The following is a 17,272-nucleotide window of genomic DNA, read 5'->3' on the forward strand; positions in this document are numbered from 1 at the left end:
AAGCCTATCAAGCCCATCAAGCTCCATTCCCATCTCTCTCCCCTCCCCCTGTTTTACGTCTGTTCCACATCCCCCCCATCCTCCTTGTCTGTCTCCCACCCCCTTGTCATCTGTCTCTCTCCCCGCTTCCTTGTTGCCGTCTCCCCCTCTTTGATGTCTCTTGGGCTCCCCACCCCTCCTGCCCCATTTTCACATGAGCTCCCCCTCCCGTGGGGGCTCAGAGCAGATGCAGCAGAGAGAGACACCTTACGACTCACTTTCGCGCACACACCCCGCCGGTGCCGCTGGTGACACGGGGCGGGGAACGTGGGGGTGGTGGGGAAGGGCAGGCCTGGAAAGGAGAGGGAGATGCAGGCACCCCCACTCGAGACATCACACATGGTCTGTCGGAGCTCAGATACTACGGTGATGGGCACCAGTGTGAGAGCCCTGACAGACAGACATCGGGGTACGTACAGTGACAGACAGACACCATTGCGGGCAGAACGCCCCCTCCCTAATGCTTAGCCTCTCGCTTTGATCACCTGTCTCTGTCCTCTCTCACCCCTCATCCCCCCACCTCACCCAGATCATAACAAGCCGAGGCAGCTGCATTTTATTTTCAATCCGAACACCCCAATCTCTGCCCCAACGTTGTTTCACCACCCGCCCGTGCTCCATAAACCGCCCCCGTTCCACAGCCTGGGATGGAAGCTCTGGGAGTCTCCCCCACCCTGCACATCCACACAGGCTGCTGGCCGTGCATGATGCTCTGGGAGCTGCAGTCCTGGGAGGGATCGATGCCTCCGATTGGATTTTCCCCCCTCAGCAAATATTGCTGAACGCTGCAGGCGGGAGAGGGACGGGACCTAGCAAAGCGGATCTGCTGGTGGCAGTAGGGGGATGAGCGGCCACATTTCAGCAGGCAGCCAATGTTCTCCTGGGGGGTGGGAGTGGGTCACTGGCATTGGGGTGCACAGGGTGGGGTGCACCATAGTAAGGGGTTGTGGTAATGGCAGTGATGTTATTAATAGCAGCACTAAAAGCCGAAGGCCCAGCGTTCACCCTCAGCAACACCGGCACCTCCCCGCAAGAGTGGATGGTTCAGACACAGGACTCCTGGGTTCCATCCCCAGCTTTGTGCTGACTCTCACTGATCAGAGGGGAAGCCACTTCATGGCTAAATGCCTCTTTCCCCCAGCAGTAAAATGGGAATAGCAGGGCCCTGGATAGTATGTAAGGGCCACTGCTGCCCTCTCCTGGACCGAATTAGAGAAGTTCAACTGTGTGTCATTGGCCATGTACTGCTAGCACCTTGTGGAGGTTCTTCCCTAGGCAGTAGACATCTGCACGCACCAGTGACATTAACATCCACGATTCCATAGCCCCGTTCATCCTGAAGGTTTCCCAAAGCTCCTTACATACTGTGAATGCACACAGGAGCCCCATACCCATTACTGAAATGCAGCCACCTCTGGGATGGAACACAGCAGCGGGTAAACCGCCCAAAGTAACAACAAATGCTGCGTACTGCTGAGACGGCCAGGAGATCTAAGGGAGGCCGGACACAGCTGCCCAGTTGGATTATAAGTGCAAGCATCAGCGGATAGGCCACTATCTGCAGACATGACTTCTATTCCAGTGGCCTGCTGCCAGGTGACCTTGGGCAAGTCATTTCCCTGACCTGTGCCTCAGTTTCCCCTCCTGCCCTGGGTCTGTCGTGTCTATTTACATGGTAAGCTCGTTGAGGCAGGTGCCTCTGTGTGCAGCACCTCACACAACAGGGCCCTGATCTCAGTGCGGGGCCTCTAGGAGCTCCCGCGATACCAATACTGACGAAACACTGACGTCACTTCCTGCAGCACCTTGCTTTGGGCCAGTCTCTTCCCACCCCGCAACCCTGCACCCAGGGGAGACAATCCAGTTAGGCAGGAGGCAGGAAGAGCAACACAACCAGGGCCTGCTGTTTCGAATGATTTACACCCTCCAAGGGACTGCAAGTGAAGCAGACCTCTGACGTACCCCGTCCACGCCCCCACGCAGGGGCAAGTCTCTGGAGTCTTATTTTACCCTCTTTCCCCACAAAACCAGATGCACTAGTTCGGGATGGGGGTGGGAAATGCCAGCCCGGCCAGCTCTGGCCCCATCCTCCCTTGAGACCCTTTTCAGGAAACTTCAGCACCGTATTTCAAACACGAGGAACAATCCAATCTGATCTTGAGCCCTTCCCGGAGCCCCGTCAATGGGGACTGCCCTAGACTGCATGGAAGGGGGAGCAGGGAGTCTGCCCAAATGCCACCTGCTCACATTTTCCATCTGTGAATGCCAGCCCCGGTGCCCCCTCTTCCCGTCCTTCTCCGAGACGGGAAATGAGATCACATCCTGGCCATCAATTAGCAGGCTAAGCCCACAATGGACAAACTCCCTCCTCCCCGACAACCCGTCCACGCTTCCCGCTGCTAATCATACCAGCGTGGGAGCTCCAGACACAGAGCCACAAACACATGGTGGGAAGTGCCTCGCCCTCTGGGAGATCCCTGTGCTATACCAGGCTGATTCATAGACCCCCCTCCTCTTTTCAATTCATGCGAATCCAGGAGCTTCGTGGTCATGGCTGTGGAGAGGCAGCATTGCCTAGTAATTAGAGCAGGAGTCTCAGAATTAGGACCCTGTGGTTCTATTCCCGGCTCTGTAAGGTATGCGGCCTAGTGACTGGGGACGGGGGGGCTGGGAATCAGGACTCCTGGGTTCTTGCCCTGTGGGTGGGAGTGGGAGCTAATAATTGTGCAGGACTCCTAGGTTCTATTCCAGACTCAGCCACTGCCTCACTGTGTGACCTTGGGTGAGCTCCTGCCCTGCTTTGTGCCTCGGTTTCCCCATCTCTAAAAGTGAGGAAACCCTCCCCCCCACTTTATAAACACACTTTGGGATTCCCCAGCTGGGAGGTGGCCTGGTAAGTCAGACTAGACGACCCCAGTGACCTTTCTGGCCTTGGAATTCACATCCAAGCCGATCTGACTGTTAATTATCTCCATGGCTCGCAGCCTTCTGATGGGTGCAGGCCGGGCCGGGCCGGGCCGTGACCTGAACGTAGCTCAAGGGCCAGGCTGTGCAACACGGGCGATGTCCCGGGACCCCTTCCAGACTCAGAGGAAGTGGGAGACTAACAGCCCCTCACCCCCATCTCCCCGATCGGCACGTGGCTTGGGGACTGTCGCAGCTTTGCAGGGTGTGGGGGTCGGTGGGTTTCAAAGGGGCGTCCCACTGAATTTCCCAGCGATGAAATCCCAGTATGGGAATGGAAAATAGAGTAGGTGTAACTGGCCCGGAAAGCTCTGCAGGGAGCTGGGTTGGGAGGTGTCGTCCCAAAGGAGAGTTACTTGCGGCTCAAATCTCTTTCCCCCAAACACCTCTCACTGTAGCCAGGCTGGGGACATGTCCCCATCGGGGGCGAGATGCAGCTATGGCAGGGAATGGCCTTGAGCTCCTAATGGATCTGTCCCATCTGGACCTGCTCCTGCAAGACGTTTAGGGTGACCAGGCAGCAAGTGTGAAAAATTGGGACGGGGGTGGGGGGTAATAGGGGCCTATACAAGAAAAAGACCCAAAAATCGGGACTGTCCCTATAAAACTGGGACATCTGGTCACCCTAAAGACGTTGGGCCTCTTGGGTGCCTGTGAGCGTGCAGAGAGTCACCTCTCCGGTGCTCTACTCCCTGCAGGAAGGGGATAGGCCCAGAGCTGCCACCCCAGCACAGGTGGGTGGGAGACTCCGATCGCACCAGGGCACATTCCCACTTCCCAGCTCACAGCCTCACCCTAAACCAGGGCCCCCCGGGAGGGGGGGCAAGTGGGGCAATTCGCCCCAGGCCCTGCAGGGGCCCCCACGAGAATACAGTATTCTATAGGATTGCAACTTTTTTTTAATGGAAGGGGCCCTGAAATTGCTTTGCCCCAGACCCCCCAAATCCTCTGGGCGGCTCTGCCCTAAACCACTCCCCCCCCACCCTACCCCACACCCGCTCTCATGGGCGCTTCAGTGTAGACAGCAGCAGCGTAAACCCTCCTCTGCCTCCGCCTCTTGCAGCTCAGAACATCCCAGGGCCCCTCTGAGCCAGGTGGCACCGAGACCCCAGAGCAGAAATACGAGACATACACAGTTTGGATTCAAGTCAAGATCCCAATCCAGGGTTTTGTTACAGCCCACTAGACACGTGGGGGTGCTGGGCACAGAGGTGGGGGTGCTGGGAATGCCTGGAATGGAATCTAGGGGAGCCCAGGCAACGCCTCCCCCAGCCTGTCTTCCCCAGGGAGGTGGAAGCTGGAGGGTGTCTCCTCGGCGAGGACATTGGGTCCCTGCTGCCAGGCACTGAGCAGGGCCAGGGTGCCAGGCCCGGAGCACGGGAAGAAGGGGTGGGGAACAGCTGACACGCATTCCGTGGAGAGAGAGGAAGAGAAAGGGCCCCCTCTAGTGAGGGCTCGTGTGAAGTGCCTGCCAGCAGGTGGGGGGGGCTGGGATGGGAGGGGGGTCCCAGTAATTCGACTGGCACCTGGGGGATTTGGGGCCCCTCAGCGCTGGTTTAAGGCCATCTCCCGTCACTGGCTTGCCAGTGTAGTTATACCAGTCTACTATCCCAGCAAAGCGCTCCTGGTGCGGACACAGCTTATACCAGCCAAACCAGAATGGGCAAAAGCACATGCCGATATTAGCTGCATCCACACTGGTGGCTTTTCCCAGCACACCTGTGTCGGCCAGGGATCACCCACCTCTTCACACCCCGACCCACATAACTACGCTGGCAGAAATCTGTAGTGTATGGACGTACTCTGCTCGGCGCCCCGCACAAGCCCTGATCTCCAATCCCTAGGCCCTATGGAAAATAGGCAAATAGTTAATACGAACAGCAGCAGCATGCACAGCTGGGTCCCAAGGGTTGGGAAGCCTGCAGCTCTCTCCTACCTCTGCTCCTATAGCGAAGGTGGTTGTGGCTAGTCAAGATCAGAAACCCCTGTTCTGCTGGGAGCTCTACAGAGCAAGAGGCAGTCCCTGTCTCAAAGCACTTACAGTCAAAATAGATAAAATAGGTCACGGAAGGATTATTGGCTCCATTTTACAGATGGGGAACTGAGACCCAGAGAAATCGAAGGCAGATTTTCTAAAGAGCTCAGCTCTCATCTAGGCACCTAAGATTTGGGGCGGGGAAGGTGGGGGGGGGACCTCAGCACCCAATGTGCTGAGCTCGTTTGAGCATCTGGGCACTTATTGACGTGTCAAAGCAGTGCCAGGCGCTTGTGCACATTCTGGCCCGTGGGCACTAAACCTGAAAGAATTTTTTTAAATCTCAGGCTTTGCCTAGGCGACAAATGCGTTGCCAGTACAGCTGCCCCCGTCAGCGCTCCCCAGCGTATGCTGACAGTGACCGTCCTTCTGGTAGAACAACACCCCCTCCCCGAATGACATTAGCGAGCCTGAAAAAAGCTCTTCTGGCAGCAGCATCTGCTCTGGGGGTTCTGTCGGCAGAGCTACCTCGGCTGGGGTGTGGTGTTTTTTCCCAGACCCGTCACTGACATAGCTACGCCAACAAAACTCTGTAGGGTGAGCCTGGACTCAGTTACCAGCTAAACTAGGCAAATGCTGCAAGGTAAATTTCACTTTTACTTCTGTTCAGTGTCTCTTTCGGACTCTCCTGCACTATACTGGGGGTAGCAATGCTTGAATGCAGGGCCTGAGAACCCGGAAAGGAAATTGACTAGAAGCAATAATGAAACCAAGCAGCTTATCTTGGGTTGAAAACTTGGCTTGTTCAAACTAAACAAAAACCGCTGACCCTGGGATTTTTAATATTTTAATCAATATTGTTGAAAATGAAGAAAAACAAAACACAGCCCATCATGATACCTGACACTTTTTATACCAGCATAGCTGCGTCCACACTAGAGGCAATAACAATTGAGGTGTTTCAGTAGAAAAATCACTCCCCCGATCGGCTTTAAATCCGTACAAAAACTACGTGTGGAGCAGACCTTAGCGGGGAAACCAGCCCTTAAACCAGATTCTCCATTGCCCCCCAGTCATTCACCCCATTTATAACAATCTGCACCTGCTTTGCACCAGAATAAACAGCTCCGCAAGGTTAACCAGTTGAGGCCAAGCCCAGGTGCGGGAGGTATATAGGGTGGGATGATAAAAACTACCCGTGCCTCATCTCGCCTAGGATTTTGCAGGGAGCTAGGTACGTCAGCGTGAAAGCCACGCCTTTTTCACAGGAAGAGAAAGCCCTAGGTCCTCTGTGCAGTGAAATGGTGTAAAATGGCATCAGATCCGAATGGTAACCTTAGCCTTGCGATGGTTTCAATACTGACACGCGGCACAGGTCAGTGGACAGTCAGGGCCTTAGGGGGAGCATTTCAAAATTGCCTACAGGATTTATTCATAGATTCATAGATTCCAAGGCCAGGAGAGACCACTGTGATCATCGCGTCTGGCCTCTTTTGTAGCACAGGCCAGACACCTTCCCTGAAATAATTCCTGACTGAATTAGAGCATCTATTTTAGAAAAAGATGGTTAGAGCACAGCTCCCAGTGAACGTCATGGAGGGGGACAGGCACGTTTTAACATCTCCGTCTGCAGGAATAGAATAACTGCTCAACGCATCGGCAGTCTTAAGACATTGATTCAAGAAACAAAACGCATTTAAAAGAACGTCATGAAAATATTGGTCTGAAAAACTGTGCGTGTGCACACGTGTGTAAAAGTGTAAGTGTAACACACCCTAAATTTGGATCCAGGCTGTTTCTCTACAAACAGAGAAGTGCAGATTCTGCTCTCCTTCACATCAATCAGATACTATTTAACTCCACTGGGTCAGACTCTTAGCGGGTGTCAATCAGCTACACCGAGAATCTGTCACGTTGACTTTAATGGGGCTGATTTACAGTGGGGTGACTGAGGCCAGAATCAGGCCCCTCGTGTGTGGTGAGCCCCGATCCTGCCATGCACTTAAATCAATAGGACTATTCCTGTGCTAAAAGTTAAGCTTGTGCTTCAGGGCAGGCAGGATCGGATCCAGAGCGCTCAGCTGGCAGAACCTCACCGGAAAAATATCCCCGTCGAGCCCGAAACAGGAGACGCGGATGGGGTGTGACCCCCAAAACACCCGGAGGCAATTTGAGACAGCAAGGAAAGGGTTACCATGGCTCCCTCCCCACCCCCTTCCGCTCAGCTCAAGAGCTCAGCCCACATGGGTGGCTATGGGAAACTCGGATAAACAAGAGAAAACCTGGCTAGGAGCTATGCTTGGCACCCCAGGGCCTGCAGGGCCGAAGGGAAGCCTCTTAAAGGAACCACAGCGAGGGTCCTAATATGAAAAATCAATGAAGGCAGAAGCGGTCTGGGCGGAAGCGTCTTCCAGCATTTTCTCCCTTCCCCCCCAGCACAGTTACAGACACGCTGGGGAATGAAAGGCCGAGCCCAGCTGCTTTATTGGGGGGGGGGGGATTTGCTCACACATTGGGGCATTCCTAAATGGAGGTGCTTTAGGGCTAAAGTGGCGCCACATTCGCATGTCGCAGGGGGTGAGCGGGGGACGCTCTGCAGGGACTCCAGGAGGACGGAGCCCTGGGGACGTCTGTTCGCTCCCTGGCAGCCCCAGAGCCATTCCACGGCTGCCATCAGCCATTTCAATTATTAGCGAGAGACGACAAGCAGGCCCGGCCGGAGCCCAGCGCTATCCCTGGCCGGGTTATATCACAGGATAACGCACCCCCAAGCTGTCCAATCGGCGAGCGAGCCGCATGCCAAGCTGTTTGATCTCACTGCCTAAAATTAACACAGCCTGCTCCAGAGGCGCCCCAGCCAACCAGGGCAAAGGGAAGGCGCCGGGGCGGCCCGACGGGGAACTGCCCTGCAGCGCAGCTGGGTGGTGGGGAGGTTATTTTTCCACCCTGGGAAGCAGGCCCTGGGACACTTCCAACCGGCAGCAGGGGAGCCGGGGAATTGTTAGGCTCTGAGCAAAGGGCAGCTGCAAAGGCCAATACCAGGGATTCTGTGAGAGTCCCAATTAGCCGACCCGCCTGGGCCGCACCAGGAACCTGGGTAATCGGGAGTCAACAGAAAAGCGAATTGGGCAGATGTGGGGATCCGGGTGCTACTGAATAGGCAGGAGCTGTCCTATCCGGACATGAGCACAGCAGATGCACTGATCTCTCAGGTTTAACCTGCAGCATCCCCTGCTATCCCACCCCTGAGTCCCCCGAATAGCTCCGTCAATGCCCTTCAATCCCAGCCCACAGCCTGCCCTGCTGTTCCAGCCCTGGGCTTCTCAGGCCCATCTATATCCCTCAATCCCCATCTGCAGCTGCCCCTGGCCTCCTCCCACCCATCTCTGCGATGTCCAGTGGGTGGACACGCATTCAGCACGCCACACACAGGCATGTACAGAGGGCCCCTATGCAGGCGTCATGCATGTGCTGCACATGCAGGCTCTCTATCCTCCCTCACACACACACCCTTCTCACACTCTCCCACCCCGTAAGGCTTTATCTTCACTGGGGAAATAGGCATGTTTTTTAAACATGGGATCATCAATGTGTTAAAATCCTGGTGTATTCGAGGCAAAGGGTGGTTTTAATACGTGTTTAGCTTGTCAAGATAAACCCTAGAAAGAACCCCAAATTCAGGCTGGCTTCTGGACATAGCAGACTCAGATTTAATTCCCCGCACCGCCACAGACTTCCTAGGTGACCCTGGGCAAGTTACTTAGCTGCTTGGTGCCTCAGTTTCCCCATCTCTAAAATGAAGGTGTTAGCACTGCCATTCCTCACAGGGGTGCTGGAAGGATAAATACATTAAAGATTGTGAGGTGCTCAGAGATTATGGTAACGGCAGCCATATAAGGATGATAGATCGAGACAGTGTACAGTTTACTGCCAGGGAGCACGGGGTACCAGAAAGGCAGGCTGGGTAGAGAACAGAGCAGTGAAGGCCTGGAGAGCTGAGAAGCTGAACCGCTGAAAATACACACACCTGCCTTCAGCTCAGGGCAAGGCAATCCAGCAAACCAGGAACGTTAGAGACGTCCTCCAGCCGGAGCTGGTTGGGACTCAGACTCTCTGGTTCTGGGGAAATTCTGACATTTTGGTTTGGTTCCGAATCGGAAGGGAAATGGGCAATTTCAACATTTCCTGGAAAACGGAACTATCCAAAAAATGTGACTCCAAAACCATTTCATATAGGAAAAAAGTGCAACATTTCATGCTGAAGCCAATTTTGAGTGCAATCGAGACGGGTCCATGCGACGTTTCGGTTTTGACAACCCTGCGTTTTCTGATGGAAAATTTTTGTCTGAAAACTTCCAACCAGGTTTACCTACTAGACACCATCTGGCCCACGTTCACCCTCTACAATTACACTTGGAAGAATTAGATTTTTATCAAGAAATGTCAGTTTTGCCAAACACCCCCAGGAATAAATATTTCCAGCAATAATACCTGACATTCACAGAGGGCCAATGGAAGAAGAATCCGGCTTGAAAACTTGAGCTTGACTTAAGGCTATTTACGTCGTCTCTTTTGGCACACGACGCTTGCAATTGGGGTTATAAAGCTTTAACTTTTGTAATCTTAAGGTCGGCTGCCATTAATTGTTGCCTGACTCTCCTCTGCTGCCTGTGGAAATTTAAATCAATCAAAATAAAAAAATGCTTAAAGATAAACACCGATATTATCGGTCAAAATCGAATTCTGCCCAGCCGACCTACCTGAAGAGGAGCTCTGTGTGGCACGAGCGCTCGTCTCTCTCACCAGCAGAAGTTGGTCCAATAAAAGATATCACCTCACCCACCTTGCCTCTCTCCTATCCTGGGACCAACACGGCTACAACCACACGGCAAGCCTATCTACCGTCCTGTTCTCTGCATCTAGCTTTCAGTGTTCCAGGTGATAGTGATTTTTCACTTTAGTACATAATTCCTGCCTCCGTCTTAGGGGTTTATGTGGTTGCCGCGGCCTCATCCCGCTCACTGGCAGGCAGTTTTCCTGATATTCAGCCAGTCCTGGTGCAGGGCTCCATTGTGCTAGGCTCTGTACAAACATGGACAGCCCCTGCCTTGCTCTGTTACAATCAGAATTTTCCTTTTCTTAACTGCCTCCTGTTTCTCCCAGTTCCAGGCCCCCAGAGAGCAATTCTGCCCAAAGCCCCTCCCTTCCAGATGGGTCTGGTGAGACAAGCCCAGCCCTGGGGACAACAGAGCCCTGGGTTCTAATTCCACTGAGCCACTGGATGTATTTGTCAAGTATCAGGGGTAACCGTGTTAGTCTGTATCCACAAAAACAACAAGGAGCCCGGTGGCACTTTAAAGACTAACAGATTTATTTGGGCATCTGAAGAAGTGGGTTTTTTACCCACTAAAGCTTATGCCCAAATAAATCTTTAAGGTGCCACCAGACTCCTTGTTGTTTGTATGTATTTGGGCATGTCACTTCCCCACTCTGTGCCTTGGTCTCGTCACATGAGAAGAAGGATGCTGATCGACCGCACAGGGGTGCTGTGGGGCTTGGGGCTGAGATTTTTAAGGGAACCTAAGGGGGTTAGACACCCAATTAACTGAGGGCTGGAATTCCCGTAGGTCTTTTTCAAAACCTCAGCTTAAATCGTGAGCACTTTGAGATCCCTGGATGGGGGTGCCAGGAGCGCAAGGTGTCACTGTGTAGAGGAGCTGAAGCAGGCATCGGACTCGGCCAACGTTCAGCCAAGCCATACTGGTTATGGGCTGGGTTCTGCTCTCAGTTCCCCTGGCATAAATCCGGAGCGAGCCCACCCAACTTCCCAGTTTACACTGAATGCAGAATCCAGGCCAGGGCTCAGCCTATCGTCCCTCACAGGCCAGCCCCTTCGTCCATCCTCAGGTGCCTGTCTGTCTGATCCCTGGGATAGGAGCCTGCCGCCCAGGCCCGACACTCACAGCCCTGAACACCCCCGTCATGCCTCCCGCCTAGCGGCTCCCAGAACCCCAGGGAAGGAAGCACAAACTTCTGCTTCCCAGGTGGCGTGGGACGTCCTGGCTATATCTGCGCCCAGGGAAAGCTGGGGTGCTAGCTGGGATATTTGGGGGGGCTCCCAGTGACCTGGCCATGCCACAGCAGTACCCGCAGGACAATCAAGCAGAGCAGAACGGGAATATGAAGTGCAGCAGTACAAGGGATTCCAACTGGCCTGGGAGGGATTGGGGGGAGGGACACGCATGGCCTGTGGATTCAGGTGGCGGGGGGAGAGGGGCAGTTTGCAGGAGAAGGGGGACGGTGGCAGACAGAGGCATGGCAGAGTGGGGCGCTGCTCTTTGGATTCAGGGAGGTGGGGTAGCGGTGGGGGGGGGGTTACTATCCTTCGGATTCAGGGGACGGGGGGGCTCTGCCTTTCATTTCCCACCTTACAGCTTGTTCCAGCAGAGGGGAAGGTTCTCGGGATTCATTCAGCAAAGTGACATTCCTGAGAAGAGGGAGGGCCTGATGCTCCCCTCCAAACCCACACTAATACCCCCCGCCCTGCCAGAAACCCAGAGATCCCACCCCACCCGCACCACGGAGATTCCCTGATGGCGGCTGCTCCCCCCGCCCACCCCCAGCTTCCACGCGGAGACAGGCCGAGAGAGGCTCCTCCGATGCAGAGATCCTGCCGCAGCTGCCTCTCCCTTCCCACATCCCGCCCCCCTGCCCCCCACCCCACTGCCATAAAATGGCAGCGACTGCTCCCCCCAACCCCTGTCAGTGGGAAGTACCCCCACCCCCAGAGCCTGCTCCATCACCCCGCGGCATGGCGCCCCCTGGGGACAGCACAGATGGGAACCGGCTGGCTTTGGGCAGGGAGGGATCCCTCGCCCCGTTTGGCCGCGGGGCAGAACCCGGTGGCAGGTGCTTCTCTCTCTCATTCTCCTCCCACAAGCCGCCAGAGACAGAGGCCAAAAATCAGTCTGAACGAGACCACGACCAGGAGCAACAGGTGCCACGTACTGCAAAGAACTAACCCCGAGCAATCGAAGCGGGGGGGGGGGGGGTGTGGGTGGGTGTGTGTGTGTGTGTGTGTGGCCTCCTTTCTAATCGGTGTGACCACGTTTCTACATGCAACAAGAATCTTTGTCTAAGGCGCGTGTGCATGTACATTACGACGGTCTCTGTCTCACGGTTACCAGGGATGGCTGTAGAGGATGAGGGTCTCTGATGGGTGTGAACAGGCACATGCGCCTGTGTGCAATGATTGTGAGGGTCTCTGGCCAGTGGACTCAGATGCCCGCAAGGCCTCCCTGGTGTAGCATCCTCAATACCAGGGCATCTCGGCAGGAAGTTTCCCTGGGTACCATGCTGACCATCCAGCTGTAATTCCCTGCATGGGGTCAGGCAGCCCCTGGCTAGGTGAGACCAGGAGGGGCCACTCGGAAAACAGCTCTGCTCTCCTCCCCCACCCCTCCCTGGCCTCTCCAGGAGGGAGAGTCAAGTGGCGAATCGTGGTTCTCTGAAGCATCCCCTGTGCCACAGGGCCCACATAGGTCCGGCTAAGCAGCACCGTGACCCATGTAACTCACAGAATCCCTGGTCTGCTGGATCATTCACCCAGAGACAAGCAGAGGGCACATGGCCGGCTGCCCTCCTCCTCCACCAGGCTGGGATTTTGCTGGGCCCAGAAGCTGAGCTGGCAGCGAGGGGATGTTTATACACCCCTGGGCAGGCAGCCCCCTTCCCAGTCGTCCCTTCGCTGACACCTCGCTCCCTCCCATTCCTCCCTAGACAAGCCCCCTCCCTCCCATCTCCTTCCATGCCCCCCCTCGATACCCCTCCCATACAACCCCCATGCCCTAGCACCTCCCACCTCCCTATACAAGCCCCACCTCCACTCCCCTCTCCATACCCCACCCCTCCCTTCGCTTCATACACACCTTTTTTTTTATTATCATTGTAATATTCTCTCTCTGCCACCCACCTGCTGTGTTCCCCCCCACCAGGAGGGGTACCGGGGGGGGGGGGCAGGGGTTGGACCAAGCACCAGCCTCCTCATTAGACCCAAGGGTGGCAAACCAGCCTGGATGGCATACAGAAGCTAGAGATCGGAGTCCCCTTCTGTGCACCCCCCAGGCTTGCAGTGCATTGCACCCCAGCCCCCTTGTACACAGCTCCACTCAGCCCTGGCATGGCTCTGACCTCACCCCACCCGATCCAGAGCCCCACCCCATGCACAGACCCCACACCGAGCCCCATGCACAGACCCCACACCCCCACGCAGAGCCCCATGCACAGAGCCCCACCCTATGCACAGACCCCAGATGGCCCACGCAGAGTCCCATGCACAGAGCCCCACCCCACGCACAGAGCCTAGACCCCCATGCACAGACCCCACACCCCCCACGCAGAGGCCCATGCACAGAGCCCCAATCCATGCGCAGACCCCAGACCCCCACGCACAGAGCCCCACCCTATGCACAGAATCCAGGACCCCACCCCAAGCACAGACCCCACCCCAGGCACAAAATCCAGGACCCCACACCACACACAGAGCCCCACCCTACACACAGACCCCCATGCACAGAGCCCCGCCCTATGCACAGACCTGAGAACCCCAGGCACAGAGCCCCACCCTATGCACAGACCCCAGACCCCCACGCACAGAGCCCCACCCTGTGCAGACCCCCACGCACAGAGCCCCACCCCATAAACAGACCCCCACGCACAGAGCCCCACCCTATGCAGACCCCAGACCCCCACGCAGAGAGCCCCACCCTATGCAGACCCCAGACCCCCACGCACAGAGCCCCACCCCATACACAGACCCCAGACCCAGGCTCCCTGCACAGACCCCCACCCCGCTCTGTTGTGTGCGCGAGCCTCCCCGGGAGGGGCCGCGGAGCCGCCCCCCGAGACCCCCCGGCCGTGCCTCCTACCTGCTCCATGCTGCGCCCCTCAGCGCGCCCCCAGGCCAGGCGGCGGAGGGAGGGCGGGGGGCAGCCCCCCGGCGCGATCCATGTGACTTTCCTCTGTCAGGTCCTCGGGTCCCCAGGAGCCGGCCCGGCTGCTGCGTCTGCTGCGAGCGCCGGTTCCCCCGCCGGGCGTGTGTCTGCCTGGCCCCCTCCCCGCGTCCCTCCCCTTCCCCTCCCCGGCTCGTCCCGGCACAGCGGCCACAGGCTGCTCCGGCAGCCGCTCGGCAGGGTCATGTGAGCCACCGCCCCCCTCCACTGCGGGGGGGGGGCAGCCCCCAGCCCTGCTGTGCAGCCCCGTGCACCCTGCAGCCGCCAGCCCCACACCTGGGCACCCCCCTACCCCTGCTGTACAGCCCCGTGTGCCCTGCAGCCGCCAGCCCCACACCTGGGCTCCCTCCTGCCCCTGCCACACAGCCCCGTGCACCCTGCAGCCGCCAGCCCCAATCCGCCCTGCCCCTGCTGTACAGCCCCGTGCACCCCGCAGCCGCCAGCCCCACACCTGGGCTCCCTCCTGCCCCTGCCACACAGCCCCGTGCACCCTGCAGCCGCCAGCCCCACACCTGGGCTCCCCCCCATCCGCCCTGCCCCTGCTGTACAGCCCCGTGCACCCCGCAGCCGCCAGCCCCACACCTGGGCTCCCCCCTGCCACACAGCCCCGTGCGCGCCCTGCAGCTCCCAGCCCCACACCTGGGCTCCCCCCCATCCGCCCTGCCCCTGCTGTACAGCCCCGTGCACCCTGCAGCCGCCAGCCCCACACCTGGGCACCCCCCTACTCCTCCTGTGCAGCCCCGTGCGCCCTGCAGCCGCCAGCCCCACACCTGGGCTCCCTCCTGCCCCTGCCACACAGCCCCGTGCACCCTGCAGCCGCCAGCCCCACACCTGGGCTCCCCCCTGCCCCTGCTGTACAGCCCCGTGCACCCTGCAGCCGCCAGCCCCACACCTGGGCTCCCCCCTACCCCTGCCACACAGCCCCGTGCACCCTGCAGCCGCCAGCCCCACACCTGGGCTCCCCCCCATCCGCCCTGCCCCTGCTGTACAGCCCCGTGCACCCCGCAGCCGCCAGCCCCACACCTGGGCTCCCCCCTGCCCCTGCCCCTGCCACACAGCCCCGTGCGCGCCCTGCAGCTCCCAGCCCCACACCTGGGCTCCCCCCTACCCCTGCTGTACAGCCCCGTGCACCCTGCAGCCGCCAGCCCCACACCTGGGCTCCCCCCTGCCCCTGCCCCTGCTGTACAGCCCCATGCACACCCGGCAGCTCCCAGCCCCACACCTGGGCTCTCCCCCATCGGCCCTGCTGTACAGCCCCGTGCACGCCCTGCAGCCTCCAGCCTCGCACCTGGGCTCCCCCCATCAGGGTTCCCCCCCATCCCCCCTACCCCTCCTGTGCAGCCCCGTGCGCGCTCTGCAGCTGCCAGCCCCACACCTGGTTGGCAGGACCCATGACCCACCCATGCCCCTCTCTCTGCTCCAGCTCCCCCATCCCCAAAACTCTCCGCCCCCTAGCAGCAGATCCTCCCCTTTTCCCCCTCCCTCCGTGCTCCCCTGGTTACCATTAGTTCCAGGCCCCCTTCCCTCCTGGCCTGGGGAGGGCTGGCCCGCCACCCAGCTGGTTGGCCGCTGTGGATTGTCCTCATGTGACTCTCCCCAAGGCGGAATATTCCCAGAGCCGTGCCAGGTCCAGGAGCGGGAACTGCGAAAGCATCAAGGGAGACACTGATTTAGCCCACATCTCCCCCTCACCCCTTCCCCCGTCCCCCAGGCAGCAGGAGGGGTGCACTGCTGGTAGGCTGGGCGCGATCTAGGCCAGAGCCCCTTCCCCGGGCCAAAGCAACATCGTGGAGCCCCAGTGTCTTGGGAGCAAGTCACCTGCCCTGCCCTGGGCCTGTGGGCGATGCTGGGGGAGACTCAGGGGATACTGACTCAGAGAAGTCCCACAGCAGGGGAAAAGGGGTGGGGGGATGTTTCTCTGTCCAGCTGTGCTGCCCGTCACTTGAGCTTTGCCAGGTATGCCTCAGATATGTAATTCCACCTCCAAGCAGGGGTGTGGGTCAATGTCACTCTCCCCATTTTTCAGGAGGGGAAACCGAGCGCGGGCCCATGACTAGCCCAAGGCCGCGCGCTGAGTCAGTGGCAGAGCTGGGGTTAAAAGCTAAGAATCCCAGCTCCCACTCCAAACCCAGGAACCCCTGGTTCCCTGCTGAGCCTGCTGTCCCCATAACCATTGGTTGCCTGGGGGGGGATGGGGAGGGAGAGGAGTATGAACTTGGTTTCATGCCGATTCTCTGCAACACCAGCAATTATCCTCCATGAGTAATTTGTTTGCGGTGCATGGCATGGAAGTCATCAACCCCCCTTGCCGAGCAGTCGTAAATATTTGCTTGGTAGCAGCACCGGTGCCAGAAACATTTGTGTTATTTGGAAATTCCCGAAAGTCACAAAAACTTGGTGCAAGCTTTGGCGTCCAGTGGACGAGGACTCTGCCACTATCCTGCTGTGCGACCTTGGGCAAGTCACATCCCTGCTCCGTGCCTCAGTTTCCCTTCCCCACTCTTGGTGTCTATTTGGACTGCAAGCTCTCTGGGGCAGGGATTGTTTCTCACAGTTTGTACAGCTCTGAGCACAACAGGGCCCTGATCTCGGTTAAGGCCTTCAGATAATACAAACACGGCCTCTGAAAGGGAAGCCGGACAGTGAACACCAACCACCCTAGCCGAGGCTCCTAGAAAGGGTGAAGTTGGTAGGGTGGAGGGAAGCGCCAGGAAGAACTGCTGCCACCATCAGCCTTGGCTTTGAATCTTTACCCAGGGCCCCATCCATATCAGAGTCAGTCCGAGCCACAAGCATCGCCATGTAGATAGACACGGGGGCCTGGGAGGCAGGACGTCGGGGGTCTATTCCCTTTCTTGGGTGGGAGAGTGTCATAGAGGTTAAAGAGGAGGGCACGAGTCCGAACTTCCGTGTACTGCTCCAGTCTGTGATTTAGTGGTTAGAGCTGGGGACCGGGTGGCGAGACTCTCGGGTTCTATTCCCAGCTCCAGGACAGAGGCCGGCCTAGTGCTCAGAGCAGGGAGAACCAAGTGAACAAATGCACCGGCTCTCTTCCCCTCTCTGCAAGGAAGTGTGGTTGAGTGGTGAGAACATAGCCGGGGAAGCAGAACGCCTGGGTTCTTATTGCTGGCTCGGTGTGTGACGTTAGCAAGCAGCTGCCTCTCTGGAAAACAAACGCTCCCCCCCTTGCAGGGGTGCTGTGAGACTTCATCGAGGCATGTGTGGAAAGGGCTTGGCAATGGGGTACAGGCCCAGAGCTACCCAACTGCAGCGTGAGATGGGG

General features: G+C 57.7%; 1 protein-coding gene across 1 annotated transcript in view; it reads right to left on the reverse strand.

Moving 5' to 3' along the window:
* ARHGAP23 (Rho GTPase activating protein 23) overlaps positions 1–13,983 on the reverse strand; it is a 121,439-nt gene extending 107,456 nt beyond the window's left edge. The window contains exon 1 of the mRNA XM_044999473.1: positions 13,906–13,983. Coding sequence (XP_044855408.1) covers positions 13,906–13,914 — 9 coding nt within the window. The 5' untranslated portion in view covers positions 13,915–13,983. The remainder of the gene's footprint in view (positions 1–13,905) is intronic.
* Positions 13,984–17,272: the final 3,289 nt, after the last annotated feature.

This window comes from Mauremys mutica, chromosome 25 (genome assembly GCF_020497125.1).
Source record: "Mauremys mutica isolate MM-2020 ecotype Southern chromosome 25, ASM2049712v1, whole genome shotgun sequence".
In the NCBI taxonomy this organism is placed as follows: Eukaryota; Metazoa; Chordata; order Testudines; family Geoemydidae; genus Mauremys; species Mauremys mutica.